At 33.7% G+C, this 15,414-nt stretch overlaps 1 protein-coding gene across 8 annotated transcripts in view; it reads left to right on the top strand.

The window, feature by feature from the left end:
- The window catches only part of PAXIP1 (PAX interacting protein 1), a 74,098-nt gene that overhangs the window by 19,279 nt on the left and 39,405 nt on the right, over positions 1-15,414 (top strand). For 4 of the 8 annotated variants that reach the window (XR_009185919.2, XR_011648905.1, XM_071215369.1 and 1 more), the window contains 2 exons: positions 4,248-4,361; positions 9,332-9,967. Coding sequence is in view for 4 of the 8 variants with exons in the window: in XM_071215369.1 (XP_071071470.1) it covers positions 4,248-4,361; positions 9,332-9,967 (750 nt within the window). In the remaining 4 variants the exon portion in view is untranslated. Of the gene's footprint in view, positions 1-1,355; positions 1,521-4,247; positions 4,362-9,331; positions 9,968-15,414 lie in introns of those variants that run through there. The other 4 variants (XR_009185920.2, XM_071215370.1, XR_011648906.1 and 1 more) reach the window with 3 other exon arrangements.

The following is a 15,414-nucleotide window of genomic DNA, read 5'->3' as shown; positions in this document are numbered from 1 at the left end:
TGAGAATTATTAAATCCCTGCAAAGGATAATAGAAGAACAGATGACCAGGATAGAGCCTTAGGTAAAATGTATAGCTAAGGAAATATGAAAATAAAAGGAACTTGAAAATAGAAACAAATTGGAGAAGTAGGGTATTATTTTTAGAAGCCAAGGATGAAGTCTGACCAAATTATTTTTATTTTTATTGCTGGGAAATAGCAACACCCCAAGTAAAGTTTTATAGCATTAATTTGCAGCAGATCGTTGTGTACAGGTCTGTGTGTCCCCTTGGTCCTGTTCTGTAATCCAAGAGTAGAAAGAAAAAGGGTGATGGAAATTAATAACAGGACTGTTGATTGGCTCTGTGACCCTTACAAAGGCTTAGGCATCTATGTTGATCTTGGGGTCCAGGCTGAGAAGACACACCAGGAGAGAGGATGGTGATCCCATGAAGAAAAAAATTGTAGTGAGGAAACTGTGGTCAGAGAACATAAATTCTTAGGTTCTTAGAGGTGGAATAGTGTCATTTGATTCTGCAATCTGGGGAGTGACCCTACTCATGACAAACCGAGTGATGGTACTACCTACCAATTTTCAGTTGAGAGAGTAGTGTCTGTCTATGATGGACAAAAAGATGAATATAGAAAGACCTGTAATGGTATTTTATATCCTTTTATTAAATTTATGGGTAATAAAAATAAGTCAATATGATCTTTATGGGTCACTTATTATACTTATTATCACAGTTCACCACTTATGAATTGAAACCCCCAGGGTGTAATTTAACAGGACAAAATAAAAAGCCTGGCTTTTAAGTTCAGAAAGATTGTCCTTATAAGAATGGGGAAGACTTTACTTGATAGTAGTTCATATGAAGAATCCCTTGAAATTTTAGTTTAAAAAGTAATATTTTGTGGTTGCTTTAAAAATTTAATTCATTTTTAATATATAGTAACAAATATATGTATAGTGTGCAGCTAAGGGACACTGGTTCAACAAATACTTGACCAATATTTTGTGTCAGGAACAATGCTAGATACTAGTGATACAAATAAATTAAGATGTGTCTTCTCCCCTCAATAAGCTTACTATCTAAAAGGGGAGACAGACATGTGAACCAATAGAGTACGTTATAATGTGCAAATCTAAAAGTGGTACAAGGTACAGAAGTAATATAGAAGAGGGTCCAATGATGATGGTTGACCATTGCACTGTTTTTTGCACTGATTAGAAACTGAGTATTTGTACCATTTTCTGAATACTGGAACACCTGTGCACACACACATGCATGCATACACCAGGCAGGACTCTACCTTTAAAAGAGGAATGTTTGCTTGGTGGTTCTCAGTGACCCTTCTGTCTTTTCCCCTGTCAGGGTGTTGATACAAGCTGGAGCTCTTTGTTGGAGTCTTCCAGAGATCTCCCAGGGAGAGGTAGGGAAGGGAGATTGTGCCAGCAGAAGTTGGGAAGCACAAAGATCATCTGCCTTCTTCTGACCCGGTATTGATGCAGGCTGAGGCCCTCTGTTGTAATGTGCTGGGTAGGTTTCGGGGACTAGGTCAAGTCTAATGGAGAGCCTGGCCAGGGTCATAATTTAAATCTAGAGGACTAAAAATAAAAGTCCTTTCCATTTCTGTATCTCAATCAACAAATTTCTTGACTGCCTACCCATGTGCCTTGCACTGTACTAGGTACTATGAAAGATATCAATGAAGACAAATAAGACCACTTTATTTTAAGACATTAGTCTTTAATTAAAGTAGTATTTTTGTTCATAGTCAAGACTAGACAAGGAGAAATTCATGTAAGCCAGAATTAAGGAGTGTATTATGGGTGGTAAGACCTAAAGAAGGGAGGGCATTTCAGATTAGTATAGAGGAAAGCATTTTTCAATAGGGGGAATGGAGACGAAATACTAGGCTGAGGCTCCTGGTTGCTTAGAATATAGTGTGGGGAGGGGAATGGGTGTGGGAGACAAACATACAGATGTACAGTGTGATAAATATTTAGACTTTGGTACAGCTTGCTATGGGAATAGAGTGGCAATAAATCTTAGAGGAGTAGGAGTCAAGGGGCTAGATAAGGCATGGAGACAAAATACACAGCATGTTTGAGGAATGTCATTTAAATTTGGTTGTGGTTTAAGGTGCATAGGTTAGTGCAGTATTCATAAAGGGAAGAGGTGGTCAGGAGCCAGGCAGATCAGGAAGGGCCTTCAAAACCATTTTGAAGTTTTGGATTTTAGCTTTAAGGCATTGAGGTGCTTTTTTATTAATTGAAGTGATAAGATGTGTATTTTAGAAGTACTGAGTTTAATAAAAAAAAAAAAGCACTGCTCCCCAATTATAAAATTAATGATCTTGAAAATTTGGAAAATACAGAAAAGTATAAAAATGAAAATAAAAATATCCCCATAATCCTATCACTACTAGACAGTTATTGTTAACATTTTGGTGTGGAAAGAACATTCTTAATTATTAATTAGGCTGATACAGGTTCATTAAATGAGCTGATATGGACATTAGAGGTCACGTAATCCAAATGTCCATAAATGAAAATTTGTTTCATGGGAGATTTCCGAGTTCACATAAGCTAGTTATTGGAGACACTATACAACATTCCAGGTCTCCTTCCTTCCTCCCTTTCTGACGTTCTTTCCACAGCAACACACTGCACCCTGTTAAGATTGACACCCATGGTATAGACCAGATAAGGTTCAGGACTATATTTACTGCAGCTTTATTTATAAAAATAAAAATAATACTTACTTGACATATGGCTAGACCTTGGTAATAAAGGCATACCTAGATTATGTTTTTAGTTTCATTTTTTAAAAATATGATAAAATGATTCATTGGCTTAATTGATATCATCAAATAATTAAATCTCAACTCTCCAAATGCTGCAGGATATAAATATTTTTGTGAAAGTCTAATAAAATAACCTGGTCCCGTCTTCTGAAATATGATAATGACTTACTAAATTAAAGAGATATAAAAAAATGATTTTAAAAGGTGATTTTATAAAGTTAACATGTTTTTTGTATTCATAGAGTAGTATGGAATGCATTACTTGAAATATTTGTAAAATGGCTGAGAATAGATGTAGAATGATAGATTTTAACACACTGAATAATGGAAATTAAGAAATTAATGTTATTTATCTGTACTTTAAAAAATATTAACTTGAGACAAAGTACAAGATTTTTCAACAGCCATAGTCTTCAATTTATAATAAATTTATTGAGGAAAAAATTTACTTGGTTAAATGATTATTTTAGAATTAACACACCTTTATTTTTCTTAAATGTTTCTTTTGCCTTTCAGATGCTAAAATTTTATTTTTTAGACATTATTTTTGGCTTTTCTGGTAGTAATTGCCCTTAGAGAAGCAATATAGAACAGTGGAAAGATAGTTTTAAATTAAACCTGGGTTTACACAAACCTGGGTTTAAAAGCCAGCTTTTCTAATTATTAGCTGAAACCTTGAGAAAATTGCTTAACCTCTCTGAATTTGTTTCCTTATTTTTAAGATGGGACTAATGTTTCTTATTTCTTGTGGTTGTAAGGATTAGGAATATATGTAAAGCACTTGGCACAGTTCCTGGCACATAGTAGGCAGGCAATAAATGGTAGCTATTTTTGTTATAGTGAAAGCCTGTTTTACAACATAAACCATTATATCTGGAGTCTTGACTTCATCACTAAGCAAGCATAAGAATTATTCCTTATGTTTGTCTTATTTCTTTTTTTATGTTAAATATTTACATTTCTTCCTTATCTTCCTTTTTATTTTATCCATTTCATAATTAATATTTGTTATCAATTGGTGATTAAGGAGTTCCTTAAATATGGTTTTGATATTGCTATTGCATTTAAACATTTTCACAAATGACACATAGAAGCTGGAATGGTGTACTGGTTCTTTCTGCCTTTTTTACTCCCATCATTTTATTTAGACTGAAATAAATCTCCAGTCTTTGGAATGTGAATATGTTATTGTTATTTATTTGGTGATAAGGCAAATAAATTATTTATATCTATGAAACTATTATGATAAAAATAAAACGTTCATTGTAAAAAGCAAAGAACTAAAAATTTTATCTATTTTTCCCACTAATACTGAGGTTAATTTTATTTAATAAGGTAGAAAAGTAGATAAAGCAAAATACTTTTGATGTCACAATGTATTCTAGTAATAAAATAAAATAACATAATTGCATAGATTAAAATGTATGATAAAAGTCTTGTTTCTAAATTTCTATCAGGTGTCGTCTGAAGACCGAAGTGCTCTGTGGGCTTTGGTTACATTTTATGGGGGGGATTGCCAGCTGAACCTCAATAAGAAGTGCACACATTTGATTGTTCCAGAACCAAAGGGGGTAAGTATTTCATATATATTCTCCTTTCTTTTAATGTCATTTAAATATTTCCAGTAATCAAATGTCTTTTTTTATCTTCTTTTAAATTATTAGATTCCATTTGCAAGAGCTGATTATATTAATTATACTATTTATATACAACATCATTTCACAAAGGATGTGAGGTAATTGTTAATTATACTGAGCCTAATAAAACTTCCAAATATAAAGAAATTTGACTTTTTCATGGAGAAAATGAGAACATTTTTGAAATCTTTAAAATCTGATAAAACTCCAGTTCATTTTATTTTTGAAAAAATGTATACTCTTCTTCACAATTTTCAAAAGAACCTTGTGCTAATTATAATTATAAACATTTCATTCTTAATCTAGAACATGTCAAGAAACTAAATTTATCTTGATAAGAGCAGGGTTCTTAAGCTAAAGTTTGGTCCCTGGTTCACAGCATCAGTATTGACTACGGACTTGTTAGTAATGTCCTTCCCCACTCCAGGTTTGCTAAATCAGCATTTGGATCCCAGCAATTTGATTTGTCAAGCCCTTTAGATAATTCTAATGCATACTAAAGTTTGAAAAAACCACTGGTCTATGGAAATCAATTTTTTTTCTTCCTTTGAGAACTAAATATAGTTGTATTTATGATATAAATATAGTATATTTATATTATTAGTATACTTATGTTCCCACTATTTCATGTTCCCATGTATTGGCCACTGCTTTCATTTTTTTTTATTGTTTTCCATCTGAATCTACTTTGTCACCATTTTCTTTCATCTGAGTGTACTGAACCTTAAAAAGTAGAAGAAAGAAGTTTACTGTATATGGCAAAAAAGTACTGAAGTAAAAGATTAAGAGTGGAAGACTCATCCAAGCCTTGCCCAGCCAAGAGTCATTTCCACTTTATAAAAACTTTGAAACTCAGCAGATGTAAGCCATAAATGTCAAATTGTGGTCTTTGCTAATCATCTTGCAATTTACATGTATGCAGTTCATCAAGCTAGTTTTACAATAATAAAATAAATTTTGAACCTGTTGAGTTGGGTTGTAACTTAACATTATTCAGTCATACTAGCCAAAAAGAAAACTTTTTTTGTGAAAGTTTATGATAGGACTTCTAAGTAAAAAATTTGCATTTTGCATAACATTTTGCAGAACAATTTAAGATAAATAGTATGCTTTGGTTAAATTAGTTAAAGGCTCTGCTTCTATCAATATTGATTTATGGCTAAAGGTAAATCATTTAATTTAGATAGCTAGTTAGAAGGAGAAATGAAATCTTTGTAACTTTTGTAACTGACTGAATACTTAATTGAGGCAATATATGAATAGCTTGGATTTGTTAAAACTGTTTTAGGTTGTGATTTGACTTTTTAATTCTGGAGCCTTAATATAACTTTTTTTTCCCTCCTGAAAATATTTTGTTGATAAATCCCTGGTAACTCTTTAATTTAGGTTTCAGGATATAATATGTATTTTTTACTGACTTTAGATGAAAAATTTAAATCTGTAACTAAAAATGGAATGTTTTTTAAAGTTTTATTTGGAGGAAAACTGTCTCTAAGTCATCGATAATAGGGTGTATTTATGTATAGTATTTAAATTCTTAAGAACATATAATGAACTAGTAAGATATTTATTTATCATAGATATGTAGATTATAACAATATATAACATACAAACATACATATATTTATATCTTGGAATCGTCATGAATATGACAGCTAATATAAAGACTATTTTTATAATAATGACATAAAAATTTTAAGTGGTATTGCCCTCAATGACATGGTTTTCCAAAATGATGACCAACCAAAAATAAAGTAAATTTTTGAACAGAACTGAAATAATCATCCTTTTTTGGCAGCTCCTGTCCTGGAAAATTGATGTTATAGATATTTATCTATGTGAATACCTGGAGGTACATTGTAATGTTATTTATGGGATAATTTTTCGATTGTGTGGGGCATTCTAGGACTTAGCATTTAGTTTTATAATTTCAAGGATTGAAGAATTATATTTAGGAGGTAAATTGACTCAAACAGAAACATTTAAAAATTGCTTTGCTTTTAAGTCACCTTTTTTAAAAAGTTAACTGTCATTTTGTGGAAAACAAGAGAAAACTTCATTGAAATATAAGGCAGTTTATTTAAGTGTTTTATTTAGATTTGTTTAGGATATTGTCAACTCATTCTTGAATGTTGAATGCTGTCACCTATATAAATATCAGGAACTCAAGTCAATGACAGTGGATCCCAATATCTTTAAGTACGAAGTCGTTTGTGTAATGTCAGAAATGTTCAGCATCTCTTCTTCATGGCAATAGTTTTATTTTGGTATTTGTTGAAAAAATTTTTTAAAAATAACTTCATCTTTTATGATTTCAACAAACATTTTAAATCTTCCTAATATGGTATAATATATAAATACCATATTGTATATAATATGTGTTATTTGGGCATATTACATATTTAGATTACATAGTTTATAAATATTCTTGCATACCTAGAGTTCATGTTCTCCTAAAATAGCTCTGCTTTCCCAGAGAAGTAAGATGGGTAGTTCAGAAATTGAAAATCACTAGTCGGCTATAGAAATTTTTCTTCTTTTTTTATTATGGAAGGATCCATTTATTATTTTATACTTAAAAAGAATAACATATGATTTTTAGGATAAGGAATGAAAATTCTTATTATCATGGTTGTGAGTAAATTGACATACTCCATAGCTGGTGGAAGGATAAATTGTTACAGCCTTTTTGGAGAAAAGAGGAGTTAGAGATACACAACCTTATATCTGTATTACTTTCCAACCTGCAGTTCAAAACCTAGGAATTTATCATATATAAAATAATTTTAAAATATTTGTAAAGATTAAACTATAATTTTCCATAGTAACAAAATGTTAGAAATAGTGTCTGTGGTCATCATTAGGGGATTGAATAAATTATACAGTTATAAAACAGAAAAGCATGCTTATGTTTAAAAATACTGTGTAGAACTATAAAAAGGTTTTTGAAGCTACTAAGGAAATCTGGGTATGAGATGGTATTAAAAATTCATTGTTAATTTCATTGGGTATGATAATGGTGGTGGTTAAAATGTATCAGAGATGTACAGTCAGATATTTATGAGTGAAATAACATGGTGTCTTGGGGTACTCCAGTGCTCCAGCATACACATATGAAAAGACAAGGAGAGAGATGAAATAAGATTTGCAAAACTTTGTCAATTACTGAAGCTAGGTGATGGTGCAGGGGATTTATTACTAGTCTCTCTACTTTGAGGTGTGTTTGACAATGAACATTTTTAAAAAGTTAACAAAAGTACCATTGTAAAAGTATACATGTTGACATAGAAGAATTTTCCCAATATATTAATTGAAAACAGCATATTTATATAGTATTTGTACACTATGACAAGATGGTTCCTCCACCTTTTTATAAATAAACATATATATATATAAAATATATCTAAATAGATTTATATAAATAATTAAGTCTGTACACTTCATTGTGGTTGTCTCTCATCAGTGTGATTATCAGCATATTCATTCTCCTGCTGCTGAGCTTTTTATTTACACGGGTTTTCTCATGACTAAATTTTGCTTGTATTTTTAAAAGGATTAAAAAAGAACATTCTCAAAAATAGCAAAATTAAGTCTCTTAGCTTTATGTAACCTTCCTCTTTCCCAAGAAATGTCTCCCATTTATGAGTGCTTTGCATTCTTAACACCAAGTTATCTACAGAGAGTAAAACAACTGAAAGCAGTAATTTCATATTCTGTGATTTCCTATACAGCCTTATTGAGTATAGTACTTACCCTGACCATTAACAGCAGAGGCTGTCTTTAGTGTCTGCAACAGGAAATGGATTTTAGTTTGGGATCCTAATTATGTGTTTGCCGGGGAATTGCTGTTATATACTAGGCTTTTAAAAGCATATAGGTGAAATTCTATTATTTTTTTAATCTTTTATTTTAAAGCTACTTTAGCATATAATTTTTGTTTAAAAATTTACACTTCCTTTTTCCTTTGGTAGTTATTCCACTGTGACTTTGACATTATGCATCCTCCCAGTAGGATAGTTCTCTACCTGTTAGCACTCCTTATGTTGTATTCCATGCATATTTTTTCCGTTGTGCCATATTTTCTGCTTTCCTTTCTCAACTATGCAAATTCCCATCATTAATGGCCCAACCAAATGTCATCTTTTGATAAGGCTTTCTCTGAGTCTTCCAACCCACATTGATATCATCCTTTTGTAATCTTAATACCATGTCATTGAAGACTAGTTTTTATAGTTTTTTTTTTCATTGCATTTTTAATTTCTCTTCAGATTTAACTTGTGCATATTGTTAGGTCAGAGAGCTGTTGCATCTTTTGTGTCTCTGAACCCCCAGTACTAATTGGCATGTAGGAGCTCTGTAAATACTAGATAATTGATTAAGAAAACATTACCATACAAAATCAGCCATACTCTTAGGACTATACATGATGTATTGAAGGTACTCTACTACACCATTGCCTTACTTAAAATAAACTATATGTATGAAAAACCAGCTTTGTGAAAATTCTAAATAAATAGAAAAAACTTGGATTAGATAGCAGTTATTCATTTTGTATCAGAATATTTTATAGGATTCCTAGCACTACTTTTGTAGTTAAAATCTAATTTATGAAAGCTAATTTAAAAAATAATCTTTTAGGACTACTATTGCAGGCATAAGTAATTTCCTATAATCATTGATTTATGATTCATTTTAACATTTTTGCTCAATGTCCTCTATCTCAAAAGAGATTAAGCTTTTCCTATGCATATAATGCCAATAATGGTTGTTGAACTTTTGCAGCTACATCCGCTCCCAATTTTCTTCTTTTTAATGCAGAATTCTAGGAAATTGGATAAAAATTTACAGCTTTATTGTTTTGTTGTTGTTTTTTTTTTGTCTTTGTGTTTGTGCTTTACTCATAGGAAAAATATGAATGTGCTTTTAAGCGAGCAAGTATAAAAATTGTGACACCTGACTGGGTCCTGGATTCAGTATCTGATAAAACTAAAAAGGATGAAGCATTTTATCATCCTCGTCTAATTATTTATGAAGAGGAAGAAGAGGAAGAAGAGGAAGAGGAGGAGGTAGAAAATGAGGAGCAAGATTCTCAAAATGAGGGTAGTACAGAGGAAAGATCAAGCCCTGCCAGTTCTCAAGAAGGATCTCCTTCAGGTGACCTACAGTTTTCTCCCAAATCGAACACTGAAAAATTGAAAGGAGAATTAATGTTTGATGATTCTTCAGATTCATCACCGGAAAAACAAGAGAGAAACTTAAACTGGACCCCAGCTGAAGTCCCACAGTTAGCTACGGCAAAGCGCAGACTACCTCAGGGAAAGGAGCATGGATTGATTAATTTATGTGCCAATGTCCCACCAGTCCCAGGTAACATTTTGCCTCCTGATGTCCGGGGTAATTTAATGGCGTCGGGACAAAATCTCCAAGGCTCTGAAAGATCAGAAATGATAGCTACTTGGAGTCCAGCTGTGCGGACATTGAGAAATATTACTAATAATGCTGACATTCAGCAGATTAACCGACCATCAAATGTAGCACATGTAAGTCACTCTTTAAAAAACAAAAATTTAAATACTGGGTTTTACAGTCTGTTTCAATGTAATTTTTTTTTCTCTTTCTTCAGACTCAGGAACTATAAGCAGTATTTATTTGTGTCAGTGAAGCTGTCCTATATTTTGGTGGGTCATAAATTCTATCTTAAAAAAGGAAAATAATGTGCATTTAGGTAAAGAGCTGATACAACTGAGTAGAACCAGTGATAACATGCTGTCTCTTGAAGGTTTTACATTCTAGCTTAGTTTAAAATTAGTAGAGTCAGCAAAGAAAAAATGAAGTTTGCCAGCTGCTTGTTTATAATGAATTTCATGGTAAATTAATAAAATAAATTCATATGTTCATTGAAGAAAGCATTAATCTCAATTTTGCAATTTATGACATAGAACTTGATATAGAATGGGTCTTAAAAAAAGTTTAAATAGATACTTTTCAATTTAAGACAGAAGGAAGGGTAATTGAGGTAGCATATTGGCCACTGTTTGCCAGGTGCTTTTTTAGACAAAAATAATAAATCAAAAAAGTTCCCTGCTCTCATTTTAGTTGGAGAAGATAGGCAATAAGCGGGCAGGTATGAACAAATTGACTTCTGGTGGTTATGGGTATTTTGAAGAAAATTTTAAAACATGTACTAGCAGTTGGAAGAAAGGTTATTTTAGATGGGATGGTCAGAGAAGGCTCATGAAGAAAATGACTTAAATCAGGGTTGAATGACCCTGACTTGAAGGCAGAGAGTTCTAGGTGAAAAGAACAGTAACTGTAAAGACCCAGGGATGGGAATGAATTTGTTTTGTCCTAAGAAAGTTAATGAGGCTTGAGCTTAGTCAGTGAGGTGAGTGAGTGCTAGGCAAGATTTAAAAGGGGGCCTTGTGTTGGGCCTTTGAAGTCAATGATAGAGTATGGATTTCATTCTAAATAAGCCATTGTTTATGGCTTTCAGCAGGAGTGAGGTGACACTGGTGTTGTCTGAGGAATGGGTTGTAGAGAGTCAGGAGTAGAAGCAGAGACCAGAAGACACTGTTGAATGTAGAGTTTGAGAGAAAAATGAGTTTAGGATAGGACCCAACTTTCTGACTTGAGCAATTGAATGATGATGCCATTTCAAAGATAAGGAAGGTTGGAAGACCTGCAGTTTTCTGAGAACATAGTTCCTTTTTAGATATATCTGATACATCCAAGTGAAGATGTTTAAGAAGTAGCTGGATATATGTGTCTTGGTTATAGACACAGTCAACTGTCCTCATTCTGATTGAAGCTCTGAAAATGAATGAGCTATGTAGGAAAGACAGCAGAACTAGAAAGGAGTCTAGGGCCAAGCAATGAGGAACCTCAGCACTTGAAATCAGTTAGATTATCTAACTTCAGGCCAGTCTAGTGATTCACCTTGATCTGGCACACCTTCATTTCATATTTTCATTTTCTGAACAACAGTACGTAGTCCCACAAAAGCAGCTGTACAGAATATAGGAACATTCTGAAGCAGTGGTCCCTCTTTCAGTGGAAGGACTTGATGTTTATGAAAGTGCCATCCGAGAAACACATTTGTAGTATGGATGTGGATGTTTGAATGTGAGTGCACACATCTTAAAGCTTTACTAAAGGAGCATTATAAGGAAAATAGTTTATTGGTGTATGCATCCCTATACAGTATGAGACTAATCAATTTGCAGCCAACTAAATTGAAAGTGGTGAAAGTAAAAATATGATAAATTATAATTTAAAAGTATGAATTAAGGGGAGCAGATGTGGCTCGAGCGATTGAGCTCCCACCTCCCACATGGGAGGTCCTGGGTTCTATTCCTGGTGCCTCCTGAAGAAACAAGCAAACAAGTAAAGCAAACAGAAAAACCAACTCGGAAGCCAATGTGGTTGAGCTGGTTGAGCAGCTGGCTTCCCACATATGAGGTCCCCGGTATAATCCCCAGCCGCTGGTACCTCAAAAGGAAAAAAAAAGTACGAGTTAAACAGGAAAGCAGCTACCAGTTCAAAACAATTAAGAAACTCATAGGAATTCTAACTATCTGCTCATATACCCACACACTAGAAATTGTGCAACATTATCAAACATTGTATAGCTGCAAGAATTATAGATAGAATACTGTATTGTTGGCAAATTTGGTGAAAATTCTAAGTTAAAATAATGAATTTAATGAGTAGGTTATCTGTAAATTGCTCCTAGTTAAACACACAAAAATGTGTATAGAATTGTTAGCCATTCTCTTGTTGGAATTAAAAGAACTTATACTTTGGGGGTCAGTTTGTTGACTGTCAGGAGAGTGTGCCATAGATCAGATTTTGAGAATCTCTGATCAACAGAAACCACTGGCAGAGCACTCATATGTGTTGAAAATTTCAAACAGAAAATAAAATTGAAGATTTGGAGGTAGTCAATAAATGAATCTTGGAGGAAGAAGCCAAGAGTTCAGGATAAAGCAAGGATAGTGTGTTATCACAGAAGCCCAGGGGTGAGAGTTTTTCTGGAAAGACAAAGTGATGAATTGTGTTGAATTCTGCTAATGGGTCAAATGGAGATATGAAACTGAAAGTGTATTTATCAACATGAAAGTGTTTAGTCTTGGCATGAGAGTTTTGTTACGGCATGGAGGATGAAGTTAAATTGGAAAGATGATGATAAAATGGAATCAACAAATGCAGGTAGTTCTCAAATTAAGCTATAAAAGGCAAGAAGGAAATTGTACCATAGTTGCCAGAGAAAGATAGTAAGTCAGGTTCATCCCTCCCTCCCTTCATTCCTTTCTCTTTGTCTTTAACTCCCTTTCTATTCCTTTATAATGAAAGAGGCTTAATCAGTGAATAATTAATAGTGCATAGTTCTTAAGGTAGAAGGGGAGAGGGATTCACAGTAAGGTAGCAGGAAAACACATCTTCAGATATTAGAAGGAAGAAAATTAAGATTGTATGAGGCAAAGTAGATATAGTATAGGGGAAGAGAGAAGGAATTTGAGGAGAATGGAAGATTCTGAAGTAATCGATAGAGAGATTGGGAAGACAATATTGCTGGACATGGTTAAGAGCCAATTTAAGTTGGTGACCATGGGTAGGTGGCATAGGATATTGGCAAGAGTCAGTAAACTATAATCTAATCTGGATAGGGTAAAAGTGGAGGAATCAGGCTTCAAAGTTCCAATGAAGATGAAGAACAGTCATAATGACAGAAGTTACACTGGCAACCCAGAAGGAAAAGCAGATTTGGTCAGAGAATGGTCTAGTTGAACTAGCAATTTTGTAGTTGGGTGTTTGCTATTGGTAATGAAAGACATAGAGCAAGGGATGCTGATTCCAAACCAATAGCCTATAGACCATATTATGCCTGTACACATTTAGTTTAGCCCAAATAATTTTTTAACTTGAATTATTTGCCAAAATCATGAAATTTCTATAAAAAATTGGATTTCTGGCTTATTTTGAGAAGTAGATAATATAAAACACTACACTTGCATTCTTAATGCCCCGAATGGTAACATTCATTTGGAAATGAGAGGCAGCTTTTTCAATGAGGTCCGTTCAGTGTGCTTCAGTTTCTACCACTATATCTTAGTACTTCTGTTCTGTCACACTTTATATTACCTGCCTACTTCCTATAGATAAATTGTAGTTTGTAACTGACAGCAGGTCTAGGTTATGAGTGGGAATGAGTGGCTGCAATAAAGTGGAGAAGACCATTGAGATGAAGCGTTCAAAGAACTAAAAGGCTAGGGGTGGTTAGGGTTGTCCATGTGAGTATTAAAGTCACTCAAGTTAAAGAAAGAAGATGGAATGCAAAGAAGGACCACTTTCCATAATCTTTCAGTGCTTGAGCATGTTGTCTATATGGTACATGTACATTAGCCCCCAGGAAAGGTAGTGAATGATAAAACCATTTAAGAATGTCTCAGAAGAACAGAGAGTTTTAGAAGACGATAGAGATGTAATGGTCACAAAGTAGTATTGGAAAGCAAGCAGAACTTAGTGATAAGTAGGAAATAAAGTCTATAAAGAATGATAGGCTAAAGGCAAAGATAATTCTAAATTATTGATCTGAGGAATTAGAAGGTGTATTACTCAGCCAAAAGGGTGCTGTTTCAAAATACTAGAAATTGGTGGGTTTTTATAAAGGGTATTTATTTGGAGTAGGAGCTTACAGATACCAGACCATAAAGCTTAAGTTACTTCCCTCACCAAAGTCTATTTCCAGGCATTGGAGCAAGATGGCTGCTGATGGCTGCAAGGGTTCAGGCTTCCTGGATTCCTCCCTTCCAGTGTCTTGTTTCTCTCTGGGTTCAAGAGGTTCATCTTCCTGGGGCTGGCTTCTCTTTCCTCTGTGAGCTTACTTCCCAGGGCTTCAGCATCAAACTCCAGCATCAAAACTCCAACCTCAAAAACCCTCAACTCTGTCCTTTGCCATGCTCTTTTATCTGAGTCCCCACCCCTTAGTGGGTGGGGACTCAATGCCCTAATAACATGGCTCAATCAAAGCCCCTGTCATAACTCAGTCATGCCCAGGTACAGACCAGATTACAAACGTAATCCATTATCTGTTTTTGGAATTCATAACTATGTCAAACTGTTATAGAAGTGTAGTAATAACTCTGACTGCAGTGGGAAAAGTTAGAGAGTGAGCGAGCTGTGGAGAGAAGGCCTGGAACACTCATTTAGATTTGTCCTGTGTGTTCACTCATGGACTAAAAAGAGCTATCTCATAGGGTTGGTGTGAGAATTAAATGAAATAATATGGAAAGCCTGTGACAGCTCAATAAATGGTTTTTCCCCTTCATTTCTTTAGTTGTAAAATTATGAATCATAGTCTTCCACCTAAAATAGAATGGAAGTGTTTTTTGCTTTTCATTCATTTTCAGTGTAAAAAGCACCATTCATTAATAACTGGTTGTTCTACCATATTCTGTATTTTCAAATACAGTGGATATTGATTTAAACTCAGAGTTCTCGAAGTTTGTGTTTGGATATAGTGATAAGATAACCTAGTTTGAAGTGGAAATAAGTGTATATACTAGAGTGTTTGGGCACATCTCTGCTTTTGAAATCCTCTTCTTGGTAAGACACCCTTGTAAGATGAAATTGTAAATTGTAATATACTCAGCTGTGTGCTCTGGTGGTGGAAAAATAGGAAGGCACTATCAACTTTTGATGAGTGAATACATGGATCACTAATGAGATCAGTTGCTAAGAGATTTTCTGAGAGTTTTTCAGCAATGTTGAGAATATCAGGACATTTTTCTGCTAGATGAGAAGAAAATGAATGCTTGAAATGTTAGAAATATAAGATAGATTTGGATTACAATTAGATCAGGGGAAAACATAGATAATCGTCAAAATCCTCTTTCATTTGCAAGTTTACAGTGGTTAGGAGCCATGCAGTATTTATCATAATCCTTTGTATATTGTGTCACTCAGTAATAAGTAATTTGAAATAAGG

The sequence above is a fragment of the Dasypus novemcinctus genome, chromosome 5, assembly GCF_030445035.2.
Source record: "Dasypus novemcinctus isolate mDasNov1 chromosome 5, mDasNov1.1.hap2, whole genome shotgun sequence".
NCBI lineage: Eukaryota > Metazoa > Chordata > Mammalia > Cingulata > Dasypodidae > Dasypus > Dasypus novemcinctus.
The sequence above is the reverse complement of the archived record's forward strand: the minus strand, read 5'-3'. Positions and strand labels throughout refer to the sequence as shown.